General features: G+C 46.8%; 1 protein-coding gene across 1 annotated transcript; it reads left to right on the plus strand.

The window, feature by feature from the left end:
- The first annotated feature begins 2,912 nt into the window (after nucleotides 1-2,912).
- Nucleotides 2,913-7,418, plus strand: LOC123188911 (amino acid permease 6). The gene is made up of 6 exons (XM_044601190.1): nucleotides 2,913-3,156; nucleotides 3,265-3,498; nucleotides 3,607-3,700; nucleotides 4,969-5,183; nucleotides 5,788-5,930; nucleotides 6,541-7,418. The coding sequence occupies exons 1-6, from the start codon at nucleotides 3,051-3,053 to the stop codon at nucleotides 7,198-7,200; spliced, it is 1,452 nt and encodes a 483-aa protein (XP_044457125.1). The 5' UTR covers nucleotides 2,913-3,050; the 3' UTR covers nucleotides 7,201-7,418.
- The last annotated feature ends 13,920 nt before the right edge of the window (nucleotides 7,419-21,338 follow it).

Raw genomic sequence — 21,338 nt, forward strand, 5'->3', positions numbered from 1 at the left:
TGCCTTCTCAATGTTAGTTTCAAAAAATCTTCACCAAGGTCGGGACTAATAGGCTCACACAGATTGCGCATTCTGTGGTGCAACAATCCCAAACTGCTTTCATGCCGGACAGAAACATCCTTGAAGGGGTGGTCGTCCTTCATGAAACGCTCCATGAAATCCATTCCAAAAAATTAGATGGAGTATTTTTTAAGGTGGATTTCGAGAGCGTACGATAAGGTCAAATGGCCATTCCTCCAACATGCATTGCGTATGAAAGGTTTTGATGAAGCCTGGCGCCGCCAGGTTGAATCATTTACGCAAAAAGGGAGTGTGGGAATTAAAGTGAATGACGATATTGGTCATTACTTCCAGACACATAAAGGCCTAAGACAAGAAGATCCGATGTCCCCTATCCTGTTTAACATTGTGGTTGATATGTTAGCAATTTTGATAGACAGGGCTAAGGAGAATGGTCAAGTAGGTGGCTTGGTACCTCATCTTGTTGATGGAGGTGTATCCATCCTTCAGTACGCTGATGATACAATCATCTTTATGAAGCATGACTTGGCCAAGGCGAGAAATATGAAGTTGGTGTTATGCCTTTTCGAACAATTGACCGGGTTAAAGATTAACTTTCATAAGAGCGAGTTGGTCTACTTTGGTAGAGCCAAAGACGAACAGGAGGCTTATAGGCAATTGTTTGGGTGCGAGTTGGGGGATTTACCTTTCTCTTACCTAGGTATTCCAATCCACCATCGCAGGCTAACAAACAGAGAATGAAAGTGTATCGAAGACCGATTTGAGAAGAAACTGAGTTGCTGGAGGGTAAGCTCATGTCATACGGAGGCCTATTAATTCTGATAAATTCGGTGCTCACGAGTATGCCTATGTTTCTCTTATCGTTCTTTGAAGTCCCAGTTGGTGTTAGGAAAAGACTGGACTTTTATCGATCGCGTTTCTTTTGGCAGGGTGATGAACTAAAAAGAAAATACCGGCTTGCTAAATGGGATATCATCTGTAAACCGAAAGACCAAGGGGGTCTTGGTATTGAGAATCTTGAAGTTAAGAATAGATGCCTTCTTAGTAAGTGGCTGTGGAAGCTCTCTTCTGAGACTGATGCCACGTGGGCGCAAATCCTTCGCAGCAAGTACCTACAGACAAAAACCTTGTCCCAGGTCACAGTCAGGCCGACTGACTCGCCTTTCTGGAAAGGACTGATGAAAGTCAAACAATCCTTGTTTAATAGGACAAAGTTTGTTATTGGCAACGGCGCTAGTACACGCTTCTGGGAGGATACTTGGCTCGGCGAGACACCCTTGGCCATTCAATATCCGTCTTTATATCGTATTGTTCAACGACGTGAGGTGTTCGTTGCAACGGTATTTCAATCTAGCCCCCTTAATATTCAGTTCAGACGGTCGCTAGCGGGCAATCGTTGGGAAGAATGGCTCCGTCTAGTTAGGAAACTGATGGAGGTTCAGCTTTCTCAACAACCCGATGAATTACGCTGGAAACTGACTAGGTCTGGAGTATTCACAGTTAAATCAATGTATATTGATGTTATTAATTCGAACTTCATTCCTACCTCCAAGCATGTTTGGGCTGTCAAAGTTCCATTGAAAATAAAAGTGTTTATGTGGTTTGTCCATAAACAAGTTATTTTAACCAAGGACAAATTGATAAAGCGTAATTGGACAGGACCGACTAGGTATAGTTTCTGTGATCGGGATGAGACGATCAAACACCTCTTTCTTGATTGCCCGTTGGCCAAAGTCCTTTGGCGGACGGTCCACATTGTTTTTAATATTACTCCACCGAATTCTGTCAACACGTTATTTGGGACATGGCTTAATGGGATTGAGCCTGACTTAGCGAGACATATTTGTGTTGGAGTTTGCGCTTTGCTGTGGACTATCTGGAATTGCAGAAATGATTTGGTTTTTAACAGAATATCACGTATTCACTTTTTGCAGGTTATTTTCTGAGCCACGGCAGTGATCCGTTCGTGGTCGCTACTCACTCCGATGGAGGCCAGGGAGCATTTGGTTACTGGATCTATCCGCTGGGAGACGGTAGCTCGGAATATCTTTATCCGGTTTGGATGGCGGTCATATAATAGGATAGACAATTAGTTTACCTATCTATTTTTAGCCAGCCGGTTGTAGCGTCTTTTCTTGGCTAGTTTGTGTTTCTAGCCCGTTTTGGCTCTGTGTGAGCTTTCTTTTCAGTTTTTACAGTTGGAGACTTTGAAACCTTGTTGGAACCTTTTTATTTGGTTAATAAGATGGCCGTATGCATCACTCTGATGCAGAGGCCGGGGAGACCCCCATTCTTGAAAAAAGAAAAGAAAAAGAAAAAGAAATCTATTTCTACAAGTGCCCGTATCGATCAGTAAGTAACTAGCTTGTTGATTTAACATGCACTGATGCACATGTCATTGGCCATGCGACTGCAGATTTTTTGTTTGACAACAATTGTTTTGCTTATTTGTTCTGGACGTGCATAACAAAGGACCATGTGATTTTTGGGTTTGGGACGACAAGTACGCGTTTTTCATGGCAGGAGTGGGCATTAATCTGCTCTTCTATCTGAATCGGTGTAGGGGAACGGTTGCGCAGACCTGCACATAATGTACACGCCACCCCCTAGAGTGTGGCAGAGAGATGACCTTTTGTGGACCATCCTTCTCTGCCAAGACAGGAATCCGTACGTTCTGAACAGGTATTATCTCTTGTATCTTGATTAAGTGCTGGACCAACAATGCATGGTGCGCAGATCATCATGATAAAAGCGTGTGGTCAGATTACAGCGTCATGCCGCTGCTTTCAGGACATGCAACACTTTCTTCCCGGCCCGCATCAAATCCCAACCGCTCGTCCAAAAGGCCAAAACAACATGCTTCCGACTCCATTCCGGTCCTCCCCTCCGGCGCGCTTACATAAGGGCGCCCTCTTCCTCACTTGCCACCAACACCACTCTCTCTCTCTTTCTCCCCTCCCACACCAGCTGTGCGCAGGAGACATACGTACGTCCTTGTGCTTGTGTGAAGAGCTAGCCAGCTAGAAGCAATGGGGATGGAGAAGGGCAAGGCTGACCCTGCCACCTTCAGCATCGCTGAGGCCGGCTTTGGAGACCGGACGGACATCGACGACGACGGACGCGAGAGGCGTACCGGTACGCTCCGGACGCATCCTCCTAGCAACTAATCTATCTTGCTCTTGCAACCGGGGTGCCATGCGTGCAATCATATGGTAACCTATATGTTGAACGATGGTGATACAGGTACGCTGGTGACGGCGAGCGCCCACATCATCACGGCGGTCATCGGGTCCGGGGTGCTGTCGCTGGCGTGGGCCATCGCGCAGCTCGGGTGGGTCATCGGCCCCGCCGTGCTCGTCGCCTTCTCCGTCATCACCTGGTTCTGCTCCAGCCTACTGGCCGACTGCTACCGCTCACCGGACCCCGTCCACGGCAAGCGCAACTACACCTACGGCCAGGCCGTCAGGGCCAACCTAGGTACTCTATAATTATGAGATACGTGAAGATGCATGAACCAATTTGTTAATTAACCTCTTCTGATTTCCCCATGATTAATAATAAACATTAATACTTATAATTTTTCAGGAGTTAGCAAATACAGGCTCTGCTCTCTGGCCCAATACGTCAACTTGGTTGGCGTCACCATTGGCTACACCATCACCACGGCCATCAGCATGGGGTAAGCGTGCATGCATGCATGCATTTTTGTCTCAAACACTCCAACCAATTCATGCATCCCACACCGGGTGCATGCATGCCCATGTTCTGCGCCCATGCTTTTTGTTTACCTGTTTTCATGGCATGCTTCCTAGAAACATTGAAAAGACGAGACATGTGTCATACTTCATCGGTCTGAAATTAGTTGTTGCTCGAACGGAAGTATCTAGCACTGGGTACATCCATTTGAGCGACAACTAATTCTGGATGCAGGATGTTATTTGGTTGCACCAGAAGAAAACCTCATAAAGTTATGTTCGGTTGTTAGGGATTTGATCCCCTAGGGGATCCAATTCACGAGGGGGTTGGTTGATCCCATCCCATCACCCATTCCCTGTAGTAACGTCGGGATTAATTCCACGCATATGGAGGAGAGGTTGTCGCCCCGGTTAAAAACGTGGGGTTGTGAGAGGATTTGATTAGGTTTCTACCACAGTCGGGAATTACCGAATGCACTATATGAAACAAATGGCGATAAATCTCTGTCCGAGGCGATACCGGCCGACCCACGGTGTTTTGACCCCAATACCGGCGGGGACGGGATTAATCGAACGATGCCTAATAGCTTTCAAGTAATATAGGTGTATGCCGTGGTTGTCAATGTCACTTAGGAAATTATTCATGAGGTTGGCTTACAAATTATTCTTTCCTATGGGATTGCATGGAATGTAAACCATAAATAAAATCCATATTGTTTATATTCCCAAAACCAAAGATGCTACTCCCCCTGTTTCATAATTTTTGTAGCGGTTTTAGTTCAGTTTTGAACTAAAACCACCATAATCCTCCCTTCCATAATTCTTGTCAAAGGATCCTACATAGGAAAAGATCCTACAAAATTCAAAAAAGAGAGCAGTTCTGGTCATTTATCTACACTATGCCAGTCAAAGTAGACGTTCTTTCATTAGGTTCGATCCAACAAACAGAGGATGGAAATATGATAACTCAATTTCACAGTTCAAAAGTGCTTGGAAAAAAGAAGACCAGACAGTACTACTTTTGCCTTGAAACAGAATCTTCAAAAAGGAGTGGCCTGTATTGGCGCGCGTTAGAACTTAGAACAAAAGAAAAATCATACTTATTGGTGACTACTGGCAAATGATTGATTGGTCATGCTTGACAAGGATATAACTAGAGGCTACAAATTACTAAGTTATACCCTTTTATTTTAATTGATTTACTTTTCAATTACTTGTCCGAACATCTAATCAAGGCGATGCATGCATGTAGGGCGATCGGACGGTCGAATTGCTTCCACCGCAATGGCCACAATGCGGCCTGCGAGGCATCCAACACCACCAACATGATTATATTTGCTGCCATCCAAATCTTGCTCTCGCAACTCCCCAACTTCCACAAGATCTGGTGGCTCTCCATTGTTGCCGCCGTCATGTCCCTCGCCTACTCCTCCATTGGTCTCGGCCTCTCCATAGCAAAAATCGCAGGTAAATAAATAAATATTACACGTACTTCGGCTTTTTTATTGCAAATTTTTGTACTCTTTTCGTCCCAAAATTCTTGACTTAGATTCGTCTAGATATGGATGTATCTAATACTAAAATATAATTTGGTACATCCGTATTTAGACAAATCGAAGACAATTTTTTTGGGACGGAGGGAGTAGATAGTTACCAAGCTGACCGCTTGGTCACGTACTTTGGCTTTTAATTCAATGTAAGATGTGCTCCAAATCTTCCATCTAAAATTTATTTAGGATGCTATAATGGATATAGTATATTTTTGTATGTCCTGTGCAAGAAAACGATTTGTTCTCTACATGGTCCTGACATGATAATGTACAAACAATAACTTCGTAAGGAAGAAAACAAAGAGAGAGAGAGAGAGAGAGAGAGAGAGAGAGAGAGAGAGAGAGAGAGAGAGAGAGAGAGAGAGAGAGATGGTGGTGATAAGATTTTTGTTGTTGGTGGTGCAAAAGGACATTTGACAAGTCGATGGATCATGATGCATCTTTTTTGTTGGTATCAGCCATGTTGGCTCCATGGTGCAATGTATACACATCTTGTATTGGTGACTGATTGATTGTTGTAGGTGGGGTGCATGCCAAGACAGCGCTAACAGGGGTGACCGTTGGGGTGGATGTATCCGCGAGTGAGAAAATTTGGAGGACGTTCCAGTCTCTTGGGGACATCGCCTTTGCATACTCCTACTCCAATGTGCTCATCGAAATCCAGGTAATTAACACTAGACATACTGGGGTATTGTCATATCACCCTAGTTATTTATGATCGAAATAGATGATTGTTTGTACCCAACATTCATATGACTAGATATCTCAATTATTGATGTAGTTCTTGGAAACCATAGTAGTACCTCATTCGAGAAAAGAAAAAAAGACTCAGAAAATGTGAGACCATTCTCGTGACCTGTTGGATCTTGCTGGAGGACAAATTCTGTAGGAAAACGGTATGGGTGAACCCTATGACCCTATCAAGAGGACAACCTTAGCAGTCCATGTTCCTGCTACTCTATGCAGATCTGATCAGACTACTAGGCAGTAGTCAATTAGAGAGGGTGTCTGCTCTGCACTGAACCGAGTGCAGACTCCACGGTGCAGGTTGTGCATGGGTATGAACAATCAAGAGTACCCAAGGCAAAAAAGGACAACCAGTGCTCTAGAAATGCTAAATAGCACTGATTTTCCTTTGGCAGACCAGTGCGAATGTCGTTTGTTGATGAAAATATGCAGGCTATTAGAGAGAACACACACACACAGAGACAATGTCGAATTCGCAGTCAAAAACAGTACTAGTAGTAGTAATTAAAGGATTTCGTTTGGTGCAGGACACGCTGCGGTCGAGCCCGGCAGAGAACAAGGTGATGAAGAAGGCGTCCTTGATCGGTGTTTCCACGACCACCACGTTCTACATGCTGTGCGGGGTGCTGGGCTACGCGGCGTTCGGCAGCAGCGCCCCGGGTAACTTCCTCACGGGCTTCGGCTTCTACGAGCCCTTCTGGCTCGTCGACATCGGCAACGTTTGCATCGTCGTGCACCTCGTTGGCGCCTACCAGGTCTTCTGCCAGCCCATCTACCAATTCGTCGAGGGCTGGGCGCGCTCCCGGTGGCCCGACAGCAACTTCCTCCATGCCGAGCGCGTGTTGCGCCTTCCGGCCGTTCTCGGAGGCGGAGAGTTCCCGGTTAGCCCGTTACGCCTGGTCTGGCGAACGGCGTACGTGGTTCTCACGGCGGTGGTGGCCATGCTGTTCCCCTTCTTCAACGACTTCCTTGGCCTCATTGGCGCCGTCTCGTTTTGGCCGCTCACCGTCTACTTCCCCGTTGAGATGTACATGGCACAAGCCAAAGTGCGCCGGTTCTCGCCGACGTGGACGTGGATGAACGTGCTTAGCGTCGCGTGCCTTGTCGTCTCTGTCCTCGCCGCAGCTGGTTCTGTGCAGGGGCTCATCAAGGACGTCGCAGGGTACAAGCCATTCAAGGTCTCCTAACATCTATTCGGACAAGGCATGCATAGTGATGTGATCACGTACTTATATTACAGGTGAAGGGTCGAGGTTAATCCCTGTTTCATGCTTTAATCTAAAAAGTGGTAAACCTAGATTGATCAGTACTGTATTAGTAGCAGAAGCTTAAGCCATATGGCAGCAATAAGAAAGTTGACAGTTGACTACATGTTTTAATCTATACTTGGATGACATTCCAGCCACATTGGTGGGTTACTGTCTTTGCAACAGAACTTCTGAACTCAGGGAAGAAACAGAGTAACACTTTACGCAACAGCTGAAACACAACTACTTGAGACAACTTGCCAAATTCTCAATGTTTTTCTGGTCTACCATCCATCCGAATGAACTGCAAATTGGCCAAAGCTCATGCGATCTGCTTAAAATAATCGAGTTTATGAGAAGTTCTGCGTGAGTTCTAGATTTAGGGTGTTCTTTTTAAAAGGTTGTGTACTTGTGTTGTTCATTTCATCGTTGCAAGTTTGTTGTTGCCGTGATTAATTAACAGAGCTGATGCCACACGTTAAAAGAACAAGTTCATTTGCATTATATTCATGGAGAGATCTAGATGTGGGGTGCTTTTATATGTTGGTAAATGTAGAGAAACAATAGGTTGAAACACACTTTGATTAGTCTAATGCCGCAGCATATATAGAGTACAAGAGGCGGCTAATATCTCAACCGTATCCTCAATACAAAGAAGGGACCGGGAGATATGGCGTGGTAGAACAAATCATAACATGCCTAATGTACATGCAATATAAATATATTCAACCCCCCGCCCCCCACCCCCCTGCAGTCGAAGTGTCGAGTCTGGTGATGCGTAGGCTGGACCGAACTCCTCAAAGGTGGACGTTGGCAAGCCTTTTGTGATGATATCCGTGAATTGTTGCATCGTGGGAACGTTAAGAACTGAAGCCTTCCCAAGGGCCACCTGTTCGCGAACAAAATGAATATCTAGTTCGATGTGCTTGGTGCGGCGATGGTGGACCGGATTGGTGGAGAGGTAGATGGCGGATACGTTATCACAATAGATCACGGTGACTTTGTGAACGGGATGACAAAGCTCATGAAGAAGTTGTCGAAGCTATGTGCACTCAGTGACGGCGTTTGCCACGCCATGATACTCTGCCTCGGCGCTCGAACACGAAACCGTGGGCTATCGCTTGGGTGACCACGAAATGAGGGATGGTCCAAGAAACACACAGTATCCAGACGTAGAGCGACGAGTGTCCGGATAGCCAGCCCAATCAGCATCCGAGTAAGTGACAATGTCAGTGGAGGGCGACGCCTGCAAGGTGATGCCGAGATCCATGTGTCCACGGATGTACAGAAGAATCCGCTTCACCAATGACCAATGAGCATCGCGAGGAGCATGCATATGAAGGCACACCTGCTGAACAACATCCTGCAACTCAAGACGAGTGAGCGTCAAGTACTGCAAGGAACCAACTATGGACCTGTAGAAGGAGGCATCCGGAGCTAAAGATCCATTAGTAGCAGATAGCTTGGCCTTAATATCCACGAGTGTAGTCGTGGGCTTGTAATTATGCATGCCGGCGCGGTCAAGTAGCTCATGAGCATACTTCCTCTAGTGGAGGAAGAAGCCATCCACACGCCGTACCACCTCGACGCCAAGGAAGTAGTGGAGTGGCCCCAAGTCCTTGATGGCGAGCACGGCGTGAAGGCGCTCAGTGCGACGTCGAAGTAGGTCGATGGTGCAAGCTATCAGGATGATGTCGTCAACGTAGAGGAGCAGGTAGGTAGTTGTAGCGTCATGGTTGTATACAAACAACAAGGCATCCGAGCGAGTGGAGTGAAACCCGAGCTAACGAAGAAAGGTCGCAATGCGCTGGTACTAGGCACGTGGCGCCTTCTTGAGCCCATACAAAGAGCATGAGGGCAAGCAAATATGGTCGGGATGCGTGTCGCCGACGAAGCCGGTGGGTTGTTGACAATACACCTGTTCATCTAGATGACCACGAAGAAAGGCATTGGAGACATCCATTTGTTGAACTGGCCATGCACAAAACATGGTGAGCTAGAGGATGATGCAGATCGTGTGCGATTTTACAACTGGAGCGAAGGTGTCAGTGAAGTCAATGCCTGCACCCTGCCTGAAGCCTCGCACTACCCAACAAGCCTTATATCGCTCAAGTGTGACATCGGGACAGAGCTTATGACGATACACCCACTTGCTGCTGATTACATTGGCATGTGGGGGATGAGGAAAAAGTTGCCACGTCCTCTTCAACAATAAGGCATCAAACTCCTCATGCATAGCCGCAAGCCACTGAGGATCGCAAAGAGTGGCACATGCAGAGGAAGGAAGCAGCGACAACACAAAAGTCGATGCAGTGTAGACGTACTCATCATTAGGATAGCGAGTACTCGGGTAGGAAACTCCAGCACGGGCATGAGTCATCGGTCCGGGCGCGGCGGGCGGAATAACGACCGGCGAGGTTGTTGCCCAGGCCGGCATGCGGGCTGGCAACGCAGCCGTGGCGGTCGAGGAGGCCAGCGTTGTGCCGGTCGAGGAGGCCTAGGAGGCCGGCGACGAGAGAGCCGCTGAAGCAGTCGACGTCGAGGAGGCCGAGTGGGGCTATGACGCCCCCGATTCAATCATACACTAATCATACACGCAAACGTGTACAATCAAGATCAGGGACTCACACGAAGATATCACAACACAACTCTAGACACAAATTAAAATAATACAAGCTTTATATTACAAGTCAGGGGCCTCGAGGGCTCGAATACACAAGAGTCAGCGGAAGCAAAAATATATGAGTCACTATTGCAGGGTGGTCCAAACACGATAGTCGAATCAGAGCCCCTTCGACGAAACTGTGTGTGATGCGATAATCGCAAATGGTGGTGTAAAAAAAGTCAAAAGGTGCAAAATGTTTGCGATGACAGATGCATCAAACATGATTCAGAATTTAGTTGCGTGTGCGATGAAGGGCATACATTTCAGCTCAATGAACTGTTTATGATGAGGAGGCATAAAAGAAACGGGCAGCCAGATGAAAGCGTGTGTGATATACAACATACATTCACTGGGATGAACTGCGTGTGATTAGCCAACACGGTGAAAACAGTTCAACTGAATAAGATGTGTGATACGCGACAAATAGGTCCATAATCTGAAATGTGTGCGAAGACCAATAATAACACAGACGATTGCTGCTAATAAGCCATGTGAATTGCTCTGTCTACAGTAGAATAACATGTATATATAACTGAAATAAACATCCAATTACATAAGTGACTATACAGATCATTCGCACACACCTCAATAAACAATTGCATGCATTCTAATGTAGGAGAAATGATCATCTAGTCATCTACTTTTTGTGACGCTCCCGCCACTACTATGTGGCTCGATCCCTCGTCTGGGTCAGGAAGAAGACAATTTCTCATGTTAACGATCCGCCTGTACATCTCGTAGCTTGTGTACGCGTCCATGGCCGCGTACTTGACATATTGCTCATCCAATCTCTTATGCCACACACTGTGCCAGGCGTAGTAGGGGTCGATGATGGCCGAGGCGAGGTCAACTAGGGAGTTCAGTTTGCTTTTGTCGGTGGCCTAGACCTTGTAGTGGTGATGGATGTTGACAAGATTTGGCCATTTCAAGTCCGAAACCTTGAGCGCGTTTAGATCGTTGGTGGTGTCCATCGTAGCGAAACTGTCGCTCTTGATAAACTTGGAGAAACGCTCGCAAGGCCTTGTGGAAAGGTGGAAGTGGTAGACAAGGACGTCATGTCGCACGCACAACTGGGCGACGAAAACCTTCTGATTGTGCCTGGCACGACCGATGGTGTACTCGAGGTCGAAGCCGACCACTCGGTACTTGTCCTCGGTAAGGAACTGCTCCATAGTTTGGATGGAGCTCTCCACCAAGACCGGATCGTTCGTGTACACCACTGAGAGGGCCTTCCCCCTCACGTGGGTGTCCACTATGTGATGCGTGGTGAACTGCCCGCCGTTGTCATCGTCGGCCACTGGGAGTGCCATTGGAGCCACTGGGAGCGCCATTAAAACCGCTGGATTTCCTCTCTGTATGTGTCCTCTGTTGGAAATATGCCCTAGAGGCAATAATAAATTGGTTATTATTATATTTCCTTGTTCATGATAATCGTTTATTGTCCATGCTAGAATTGTATTGATAGGAAACTCAGATACATGTGTGGATACATAGACAACACCATTTCCCTAGTAAGCCTCTAGTTGACTAGCTCGTTAATCAATAGATGGTTATGGTTTCCTGACCATGGACATTAGATGTCGTTGATAACGGGATCACATCATTAGGAGAATGATGTGATGGACAAGACCCAATCCTAAGCCTAGCACAAGGATCGTGTAGTTTGTATGCTAAAGCTTTTCTAATGTCAAGTATCATTTCCTTAGACCATGAGATTGTGCAACTCCCGGATACCGTAGGAATGCTTTGGGTGTGCCAAACGTCACAACGTAACTGGGTGGCTATAAATGTACACTACAGGTATCTCCGAAAGTGTCTGTTGGGTTGGCACGAATCGACACTGTGATTTGTCACTCCGTGTAAACGGAGAGGTGTCTCTGGGCCCACTCGGTAGGACATCATCATAATGTGCACAATGTGATCAAGGAGTTGATCAAGGGATGATGTGTTACGAAACGAGTAAAGAGACTTGCCGGTAACGAGATTGAACAAGGTATCGGGATACCGACGATCGAATCTCGGGCAAGTATCGTACCGCTAGACAAAGGGAATTGTATACGGGATTGATTAAGTCCTTGACATCGTGGTTCATCCGATGAGATCATCGTGGAACATGTGGGAGCCAACATGGGTATCCAGATCCCGCTGTTGGTTATTGACCGGAGAGTCATCTCGGTCATGTCTGCATGTCTCCCGAACCCGTAGGGTCTACACACTTAAGGTTCGGTGACGCTAGGGTTATAGAGATATTAGTATGCGGTAACACGAAAGTTGTTCGGAGTCCCGAATGAGATCCCGGACGTCACGAGGAGTTCCGGAATGGTCCGGAGGTAAAGATTTATATATAGGAAGTGCTATTTCGGCCATCGGGACAAGTTTCGGGGTCACCGGTATTGTACCGGGACCACCGGAAGGGTCCCGGGGGTCCACCGGGTGGGGCCACCTACCCCGGGGGGCCACATGGGCTGTAGGGGGTGCGCCTTGGCCTATATGGGCCAAGGGCACCAGCCCCAAGAGGCCCATGCGCCAAGAGATGAGGGAAGGAAGAGTCCTAAAGGGGGAAGGCACCTCCTAGGTGCCTTGGGGAGGTGGGACTCCTCCCTGGCCGCACCCTTCCTTGGAGGAAGGGCCAAGGCTGCGCCCCCCCTCTCCCTTGGCCCTATATATAGTGGGGGGAAGGGAGGGCAACCATACCTAAGCCCTGGCGCCTCCCTCTCCCTCCCATGACACATCTCCCTCCTCCCGCAGCGCTTGGCGAAGCGCTGTTGGAATCCCGCTACTTCCACCAGCACGCCGTCGTGCTGCTGGATCTCCATCAACCTCTCCTCCCCCCTTGCTGGATCAAGAAGGAAGAGACGTCGCTGCTCCGTACGTGTGTTGAACGCGGAGGTGCCGTCCGTTCGGCGCTAGGATCATCGGTGATTTGGATCACGACGAGTACGACTCCATCAACCCCGCTCTCTTGAACGCTTCCGCGCGCGATCTACAAGGGTATGTAGATCCACTCCTCCCTCATTGCTAGATGACTCCATAGATTGATCTTGGTGACACATAGGAAATTTTTTGAATTTCTGCTACGTTCCCTAACAGTGGCATCATGAGCTAGGTCTATGCGTAGTTTCTATGCACGAGTAGAACACAAAGTAGTTGTGGGCGTTGATTTTGTTCAATATGCTTACCGTTACTAATCCAATCTTGATTCGGCGGCATTGTGGGATGAAGCGGCCTGGACCGACCTTATACGTACTCTTACGTGAGACTGGTTTCACCGACTGACATGCACTAGTTGCATAAGGTGGCTAGCGGGTGTCTGTCTCTCCCACTTTAGTCAGATCGAATTCGATGAAAAGGGTCCTTATGAAGGGTAAATAGCAATTGGCATATCACGTTGTGGTTTTTGCGTAGGTAAGAAACGTTCTTGCTAGAAACCCATAGCAGCCACGTAAAACATGCAAACAACAATTAGAGGACGTCTAACTTGTTTTTGCAGGGTTTGCTATGTGATGTGATATGGCCAAGAAGGATGTGATGAATGATATATGTGATGTATGAGATTGATCATGTTCTTGTAATAGGAATCATGACTTGCATGTCGATGAGTATGACAACCGGCAGGAGCCATAGGAGTTGTCTTAATTTATTTATGACCTGTGTGTCAACATAAATGTCATGTAATTACTTTACTTTATTGCTAACCGTTAGCTGTAGTAGTAGAAGTAATAGATGACGAGACAACTTCATGAAGACACGATGATGGAGATCATGGTGTCATGCCGGTGACGATGATGATCATGGAGCCCCGAAGATGAAGATCAAAAGGAGCAATATGATATTGGCCATATCATGTCACTATTTGATTGCATGTGATGTTTATCATGTTTATGCATCTTATTTGCTTAGAACGATGGTAGTAAATAAGATGATCCCTCATAATAATTTCTACAAAGTGTTCCCCCTAACTGTGCACCATTGCGACAGTTCGTTGTTTCGAAGCACCACGTGATGATCGGGTGTTAGATTCTTACGTTCGAATACAACGGGTGTTGACGAGCCTAGCATGTACAGACATGGCCTCGGAACACACGCGAAACACTTAGGTTGACTTGACGAGCCTAGCATGTACAGACATGGCCTCGGAACACAAGAGACCGAAAGGTCGAGCATGAGTCGTATAGAAGATACGATCAACATGAAGATGTTCACCGATGTTGACTAGTCCATCTCACGTGATGGTCGGACACGGCCTAGTTGACTCGGATCATGTAATCACTTAGATGACTAGAGGGATGTCTATCTGAGTGGGAGTTCATAAGATGAACTTAATTATCCTGAACATAGTCAAAAGGTCTTCGCAAATTATGTCATAGCTCGCGCTTCAGTTCTACTGTTTAGTTATGTTCCTAGAGAAAATTTAGTTGAAAGTTGATAGTAGCAATTATGCGGACTAGGTCCGTAAACTGAGGATTGTCCTCATTGCTTCATAGAAGGCTTATGTCCTTAATGCACCGCTCAGTGTGCTGAACCTCGAACGTCGTCTGTGGATGTTGCGAACATCTGACATACACATTTTGATAACTACGTGATAGTTCCGTTAAACAGTTTAGAGTTGAGGCACCGAAGACGTTTTGAAACGTCGCAAAACATATGAGATGTTTCGAGGGCTGAAATTGGGATTTCAGGCTCGTGCCCATGTCAAGAGGTATGAGACCTCTGACAATTTTCTTAGCCTGCAAACTAAGGAGAAAAGCTCAATTGTTGAGCTTGTGCTCAGATTGTCTGAGTACAACAATCATTTGAATCGAGTGGGAGTTGATCTTCCAGATGAAATAGTGATGGTTCTCCGAAGTCATTACCACCAAGATGCTAGAGCTTTGTGATGAACTATAATATATCAGGGACATATATGATGATCCTTGAGATATTCGCGATGTTTGACACCACAAAAGTAGAAATCAAGTAGGAGCATCAATTGTTGATGGTTGGTGAAACCACTAGTTTCAAGAAGGGCAAGGGAAAGAAGGGATACTTCATGAAACGACAATTCAGCTGCTGCTCTAGTGAAGAAACCCAAGGTTGAACCCAAACCCGAGACTAAGTGCTTCTGTAATAAGGGGAACAACCACTGGAGCAGAATTACCCTAGATACTTGGTAGATGAGAAGGCTGTCGATAGAAGTACATTGGATACACATTATGTTAATGTGTACTTTACTAGTACTCCTAGTAGCACCAGGGTATTAGATACCGGTTCGGTTGCTAAGTGTTAGTAACTCAAAATAAAAGCTACGGAATAAACGGAGACTAGCTAAAAGGTGAGATGACGATATGTGTTGGAAGTATTTCCAAGGTTGATCAAATATCGTACGCTCCCTCTACCATCGAGATTGGTATTAAAACCTAAATAATTGTTATTTGGTGTTTGCGTTGAGCATAGACATGATTGGATTACGTCTATCGCAATACGGTTATTCATTTAAGGAGAATAATGGTTACTCTGTTTATTTGAATAATACCTTCAATGGTCTTGCACCTAAAATGAACGGTTCATTGAATCTCGATCGTAGTGATACACATGTTCATGCCAAAAGATATAAGATAGTAATGATAGTACCACCTACTTGTGGCACTGCCACGTAAGTCATATCGGTATAAAATGCATGAAGAAGCTCTATGTTGATGGATCTTTGGGCTCACTCGTTTTTGAAAAGTTTGAGACATGTGAACCATGTCTATTGGTGTATATGCATGAAGAAACTCCATGCAAATGGACCGTTTTGACTCACTTGATTTTGAATCACTTGAGACATGCAAATCATACCACATGGGCAAGATGACTGAAAGCCTCATTTTCAGTAAAATGGAACTAGAAAGCAACTTGTTGGAAGTAATACATTTTTGATGTGTACAGTCCAATGAGTGCTGAGGCATGTAGTGGATATCGTTATGTTCTTACTTCACAGATGATTTGAGTAGATGTTGATTATATTTACTTGATGAATCACGAGTCTGAATTATTGAAAGGTTCAAGTAATTTCAGGGTGAAGTTGAAATATCGTCGTGACAAGAGGATAAAAGATCTATGATATGATCATAGAGATGAATATCTGAATTACGAATTTGGCACAGAATTAAGACATTGTGGAAATTGTTTCACAACTAATACAGCCTGGAACACCATAGTGTGATGGTGTGTCCGAACATCATAACTGCACCCTATTGGATATGATGCATACCATGATGTCTCTTATCGAATTACCACGATAGTTTATGGGTTAGGCATTAAAGACAACCACATTCACTTTAAATAGGGCACCACGTAATTCCGATGAGATGACACCATATGAACTATGGTTTAGAGAAACCTAAGCTATCATTTCTTAGAAGTTTGGGGCTGCGACGCTTATGTGAAAAAGTTTCAGGCTGATAAGCTCGAACCCAAAGCGGATAAATGCATCTTCATAGGACACCCAAAACAGTTGGGTATACCTCCTGTCTCAGATCCGAAAGCAATAAGGGATTGTTTCTAGAATTGGCTCCTTTCTCGAGGAAAAGTTTCTCTCGAAGGAATTGAGTGGGAGGATGGTGGAGACTTGATGAGGTTATTGAACCGTCACTTCAACTAGTGTATAGCAGGGCACAAAGAGTTGTTCCTGTGGCAGCTACACCAATTGAAGTGGAAGCTTATGATAGTGATCATGAAACTTCAGATCAAGTCACTCCCAAACCTCGTGGGATGACAAGGATGCGTACTACTTCAGAGTGGTACGTAATCCTGTCTTGGAAGTCATGTTGCTAGACAACAATGAACCTATGAGCCATGGAGAAGCGATGGTGGGCCCGGATTCCGATAAATGGCTCGAGGCCATAAAATCTGAGAGAGGATCCATGTATGGAAACAAAGTGTAGACTTTGACAGAACAGCTCGATGGTCGTGAGGCTGTTGAGTACAAATGGATTTTAAAAGGAAGACGGACAATGATGGTAAGTATCACCATTAAGAAAGCTCGACTTGTCGTTAAGATTTTTTTTCCGACAAGTTCAAGGAGTTGACTATGATGAGACTTTCTCACTCGTAGCGATGCTAAGAGTCTGTTGGAATTATATTAGCGATTACTGCATTATTTATGAAATCTTGCAGATAGGATGTCAAAACATTGTTTCCTCGACAATTTTCTTGAGGAAAGGTTGTATGTGATACAACCGAAAGGTTTTGTCAATCCTGAAAGATGCTAATAAGTATGCAAAGCTCCAGCAATCCTTCTAAGGACTGGAGTAAGCATCTCGGAGTTGGAATGTATGCTTTGATGAGATGATCAAAGATTTTGGGTATATACAAAGTTTATGAGAAACTTGTATTTCCAAAGAAGTGAGTAGGAGCACTATAGAATTTCTGTTGAATATATGTTGTTGACATATTGTTGATCAGAAATGACGTAGAATTTCTGGAAAGCATATAGGGTTATTTGGAAAGTGTTTTTCAATGGAAAGCTTGGATTAAGCTACTTGAACATTGAGCATCAAGATCTATAAGGATAGATCAAAACGCTTAATGGTATTTTCAAATGAGCACATACCTTGACATGATCTTGAAGGTGTTCAAGATGAATCAGTCAAAGAAGGAGTTCTTGCCTAAGTTGTAAGGTATGAAGTTAAGACTTAAAGCTCGACCACGACAGAATAGAGAGAAAGGACGAAGGTCGTCCCCTATGCTTAAGACGTAGGCTCTACAGTATGCTATGCTATGTACCGCACCTGAAGTGTGCCTTGCCATGAGTCAGTCAAGGGGTACAAGAGTGATCCAAGAATGGATCACAAGACAGTGGTCAAAGTTATCCTTAGTAACAGTGGACTAAGGAATTTTCTCGATTATGGAGGTGGTAAAAGAGTTCGTCGTAAAGGGTTACGCCGATGCAAACTTTGACACTAATCCAGATTATTCTGAGTAGTAAACTACATTCGTATAGTAGAACAGTTATTTGGAATAGCTCCAAATAGAACGTGGTAGCTGCATCTAGGAGATGACATAGAGATTTGTAAAGCACACACGGATCTGAAAGGTTCAGACCCATTGACTATAACATCTCTCACAAGCATAACATGATCAAACCCAGAACTCATCGAGTGTTAATCACATGGTAATGTGAACTAGATTATGGACTCTAGTAAACTCTTTGGGTGTTAGTCACATGGGGATGTGACCTTGAGTGTTAATCACATAGCGATGTGAACTGGATTATTGACTCTAGTGCAAGTGGGAGACTATTGGAAATATGCCCTAGAGGCAATAATAAATTGGTTATTATTATATTTCCTTGTTCATGATAATCGTTTATTGTCCATGCTAGAATTGTATTGATAGGAAACTTAGATACATGTGTGGATACATAGACAACACCATGTCCCTAGTAAGCCTCTAGTTGACTAGCTCGTTAATCAATAGATGGTTACGGTTTCCTGACCATGGACATTAGATGTCGTTGATAACGGGATCACATCATTAGGAGAATGATGTGATGGACAAGACCCAATCCTAAGCCTAGCACAAGGATCGTGTAGTTTGTATGCTAAAGCTTTTCTAATGTCAAGTATCATTTCCTTAGACCATGAGATTGTGCAACTCCCGGATATCGTAGGAGTGCTTTGGGTGTGCCAAACGTCACAATGTAACTGGGTGGCTATAAAGGTACACTACAGGTATCTCCGAAAGTGTCTGTTGGGTTGGCACGAATCGAGACTGGGATTTGTCACTCCATGTAAACGGAGAGGTGTCTCTGGGCCCACTCGGTAGGACATCATCATAATGTGCACAATGTGATCAAGGAGTTTATCACGGTAAAGAGACTTGCCGGTAACGAGATTGAACAAGGCATCGGGATACCGACGATCGAATCTCGGACAAGTATCGTACCGCTAGACAAAGGGAATTGTATACGGGATTGATTAAGTCTTTGACATCGTGGTTCATCCGATGAGATCATCGTGGAACATGTGGGAGCCAACATGGGTATCCAGATCCCACTGTTGGTTATTGACCGGAGAGTCATCTCGGTCATGTCTGCATGTCTCCCGAACCCGTAGGGTCTACACACTTAAGGTTCGGTGACACTAGGGTTATAGAGATATTAGTATGCGGTAACCCGAAAGTTGTTCGGAGTCCCGGATGAGATCCCGGACGTCACGAGGAGTTCCGGAATGGTCCGGAGGTAAAGATTTATATATATGAAGTGCTATTTCGGCCATCGGGACAAGTTTCAGGGTCACCGGTATTGTACCGGGACCACCGGAAGGGTCCCGGGGGTCCACCGGGTGGGGCCACCTACCCCGGGGGGCCACATGGGCTGTAGGGGGTGCGCCTTGGCCTATATGGGCCAAGGGCACCAGCCCCAAGAGGCCCATGCGCCAAGAGATGAGGGAAGGAAGAGTCCTAAAGGGGGAAGGCACCTCCTAGGTGCCTTGGGGAGGTGGGACTCCTCCCTGGCCGCACCCTTCCTTGGAGGAAGGGCCAAGGCTGCGCCCCCCCTCTCCCTTGGCCCTATATATAGTGGGGGGAAGGGAGGGCAACCATACCTAAGCCCTGGCGCCTCCCTCTCCCTCCCATGACACATCTCCCTCCTCCCGCAGCGCTTGGCGAAGCCCTGTTGGAATCCCGCTACTTCCACCACCACGCCGTCGTGCTGCTGGATCTCCATCAACCTCTCCTCCCCCCTTGCTGGATCAAGAAGGAAGAGACGTCGCTGCTCCGTATGTGTGTTGAACGCGGAGGTGCCATCCGTTCGGTGCTAGGATCATCGGTGATTTGGATCACGACGAGTATGACTCCATCAACCCCGTTCTCTTGAACGCTTCCGCACGCGATCTACAAGGTCATGTAGATCCACTCCTCCCTCGTTGCTAGATGACTCCATAGATTGATCTTGGTGACACGTAGGAATTTTTTTGAATTTCTGCTACGTTCCCTAACAACCTCGTGGGTGTGCTTATTGTGACGTGTGAGACGAGAGATGAAGGTAAATGGACACAGGAATAAAGGGGGGCCGGGCGGCATGGATTCTCGGCACGTCTGCATGAGAGTTTTTGCAGCGGGTAACTGCATCGTCGCGCCGCGCCCGGCGCAACCGCTTGCACACGAACGTGCGTGATCGTGCGCCGACCCAAAACACTGGCAGCGTGCATGGAGGGACGAGGGCAGAGCACTCGGAGGGACGCGAGAGCAGAGTGCGCGCGGCGGCGCGCGAGCAGAGCACGTCGCGGCCGCCTGAACCACAAGCAACCACACACATGGAGCAGTTGAACACGGAGCAAATGGTCGCCTACAAGCCGGGCGACAGTTGCGTCGTTGCGTAGAGAGCGGCCGTGTGGTACCACCTCCGTCTAGTCTATAGTCTCCTTTATATTCCGTGCCATACTTTGCCCTCAAATTTAACCAACAAAATGTTAATACATGTTTTAAAAATTATATAATTGGAAACTTTGTTCAAATACAAATCCAACTATATAATCTTTGGTGACATGCATTCGTATTTTATTAGTTAAATCATACTTATAAACCAGGACGGTGGTATAGTAGGTAATTAAATTGCAAATATTTTTTTATTAACCGTATGTGTACATGGCCTTCCGTCCTCCTCTCGCACGTCTTGTCACCCCGCTGCCGCAGACGGCTTACAACGCAAGCTTGCGCAGCGCACGGGGACGTTCTTTTTGCCAAACGGTGGCGCCAATGAATTGTCGGTGAGCCCGTTCCCGCGCAACCTCAAAGGTTCCCGCGCAAGCTTCCCGCCCGACTCGGTGAAATCCCCCAAAATCCCAATTCTTACCGGCTAGCTATAAAAACCCTCATGGTCGACGGGTCCTACGTCGCATTTTCCCCTCCATCCATGTAGCTTATCTCGCCTGCTTCCCCCACATTCGTCAATGGCACCGGTCCGTCGTCGTCGCTCAGCCACTCCGCCATCATCAGAGGATAGCTCTAGCTGGGAGGCTACACCGCGGCGACGACGCAGTCCCCGACATAGTGTAGTGCGTGTCGCGTCCCTGTTGGGTGTGCGCGGAACACCCGCCACACGCTCCGCCGCCGTGCCCGTCGGCAGCTGTTGCCGGCCGCCGTTGCCGCCACACCACCGTTGAAAGCCTGGGCCATCGCCCGCTCCGCCACCGCGGCCTGAAGGCGGGAGATGGCCGTTGTGGCCTCCACCCCACTGCCGGCCACTGTGGCCATCACCCGCTCCGCCACCGCGGCCCAAAGGAGGGAGGTGGTGGTCGTGGCCACCACCCAGTCGTCGGCTGCCGTGGCCGCCGGCCCACCGTTGACCGCCGGGGTCATCGCCCGCTCTGCCACCGCCATCCGAAGGCGGGAGGCGGAGGTGGATGCCCGCACGTGCGACAACGACCTTGCACGCTACACCGAGTTCCTG

This window comes from Triticum aestivum, chromosome 2A (assembly GCF_018294505.1).
Source record: "Triticum aestivum cultivar Chinese Spring chromosome 2A, IWGSC CS RefSeq v2.1, whole genome shotgun sequence".
Classification (NCBI taxonomy): domain Eukaryota; kingdom Viridiplantae; phylum Streptophyta; class Magnoliopsida; order Poales; family Poaceae; genus Triticum; species Triticum aestivum.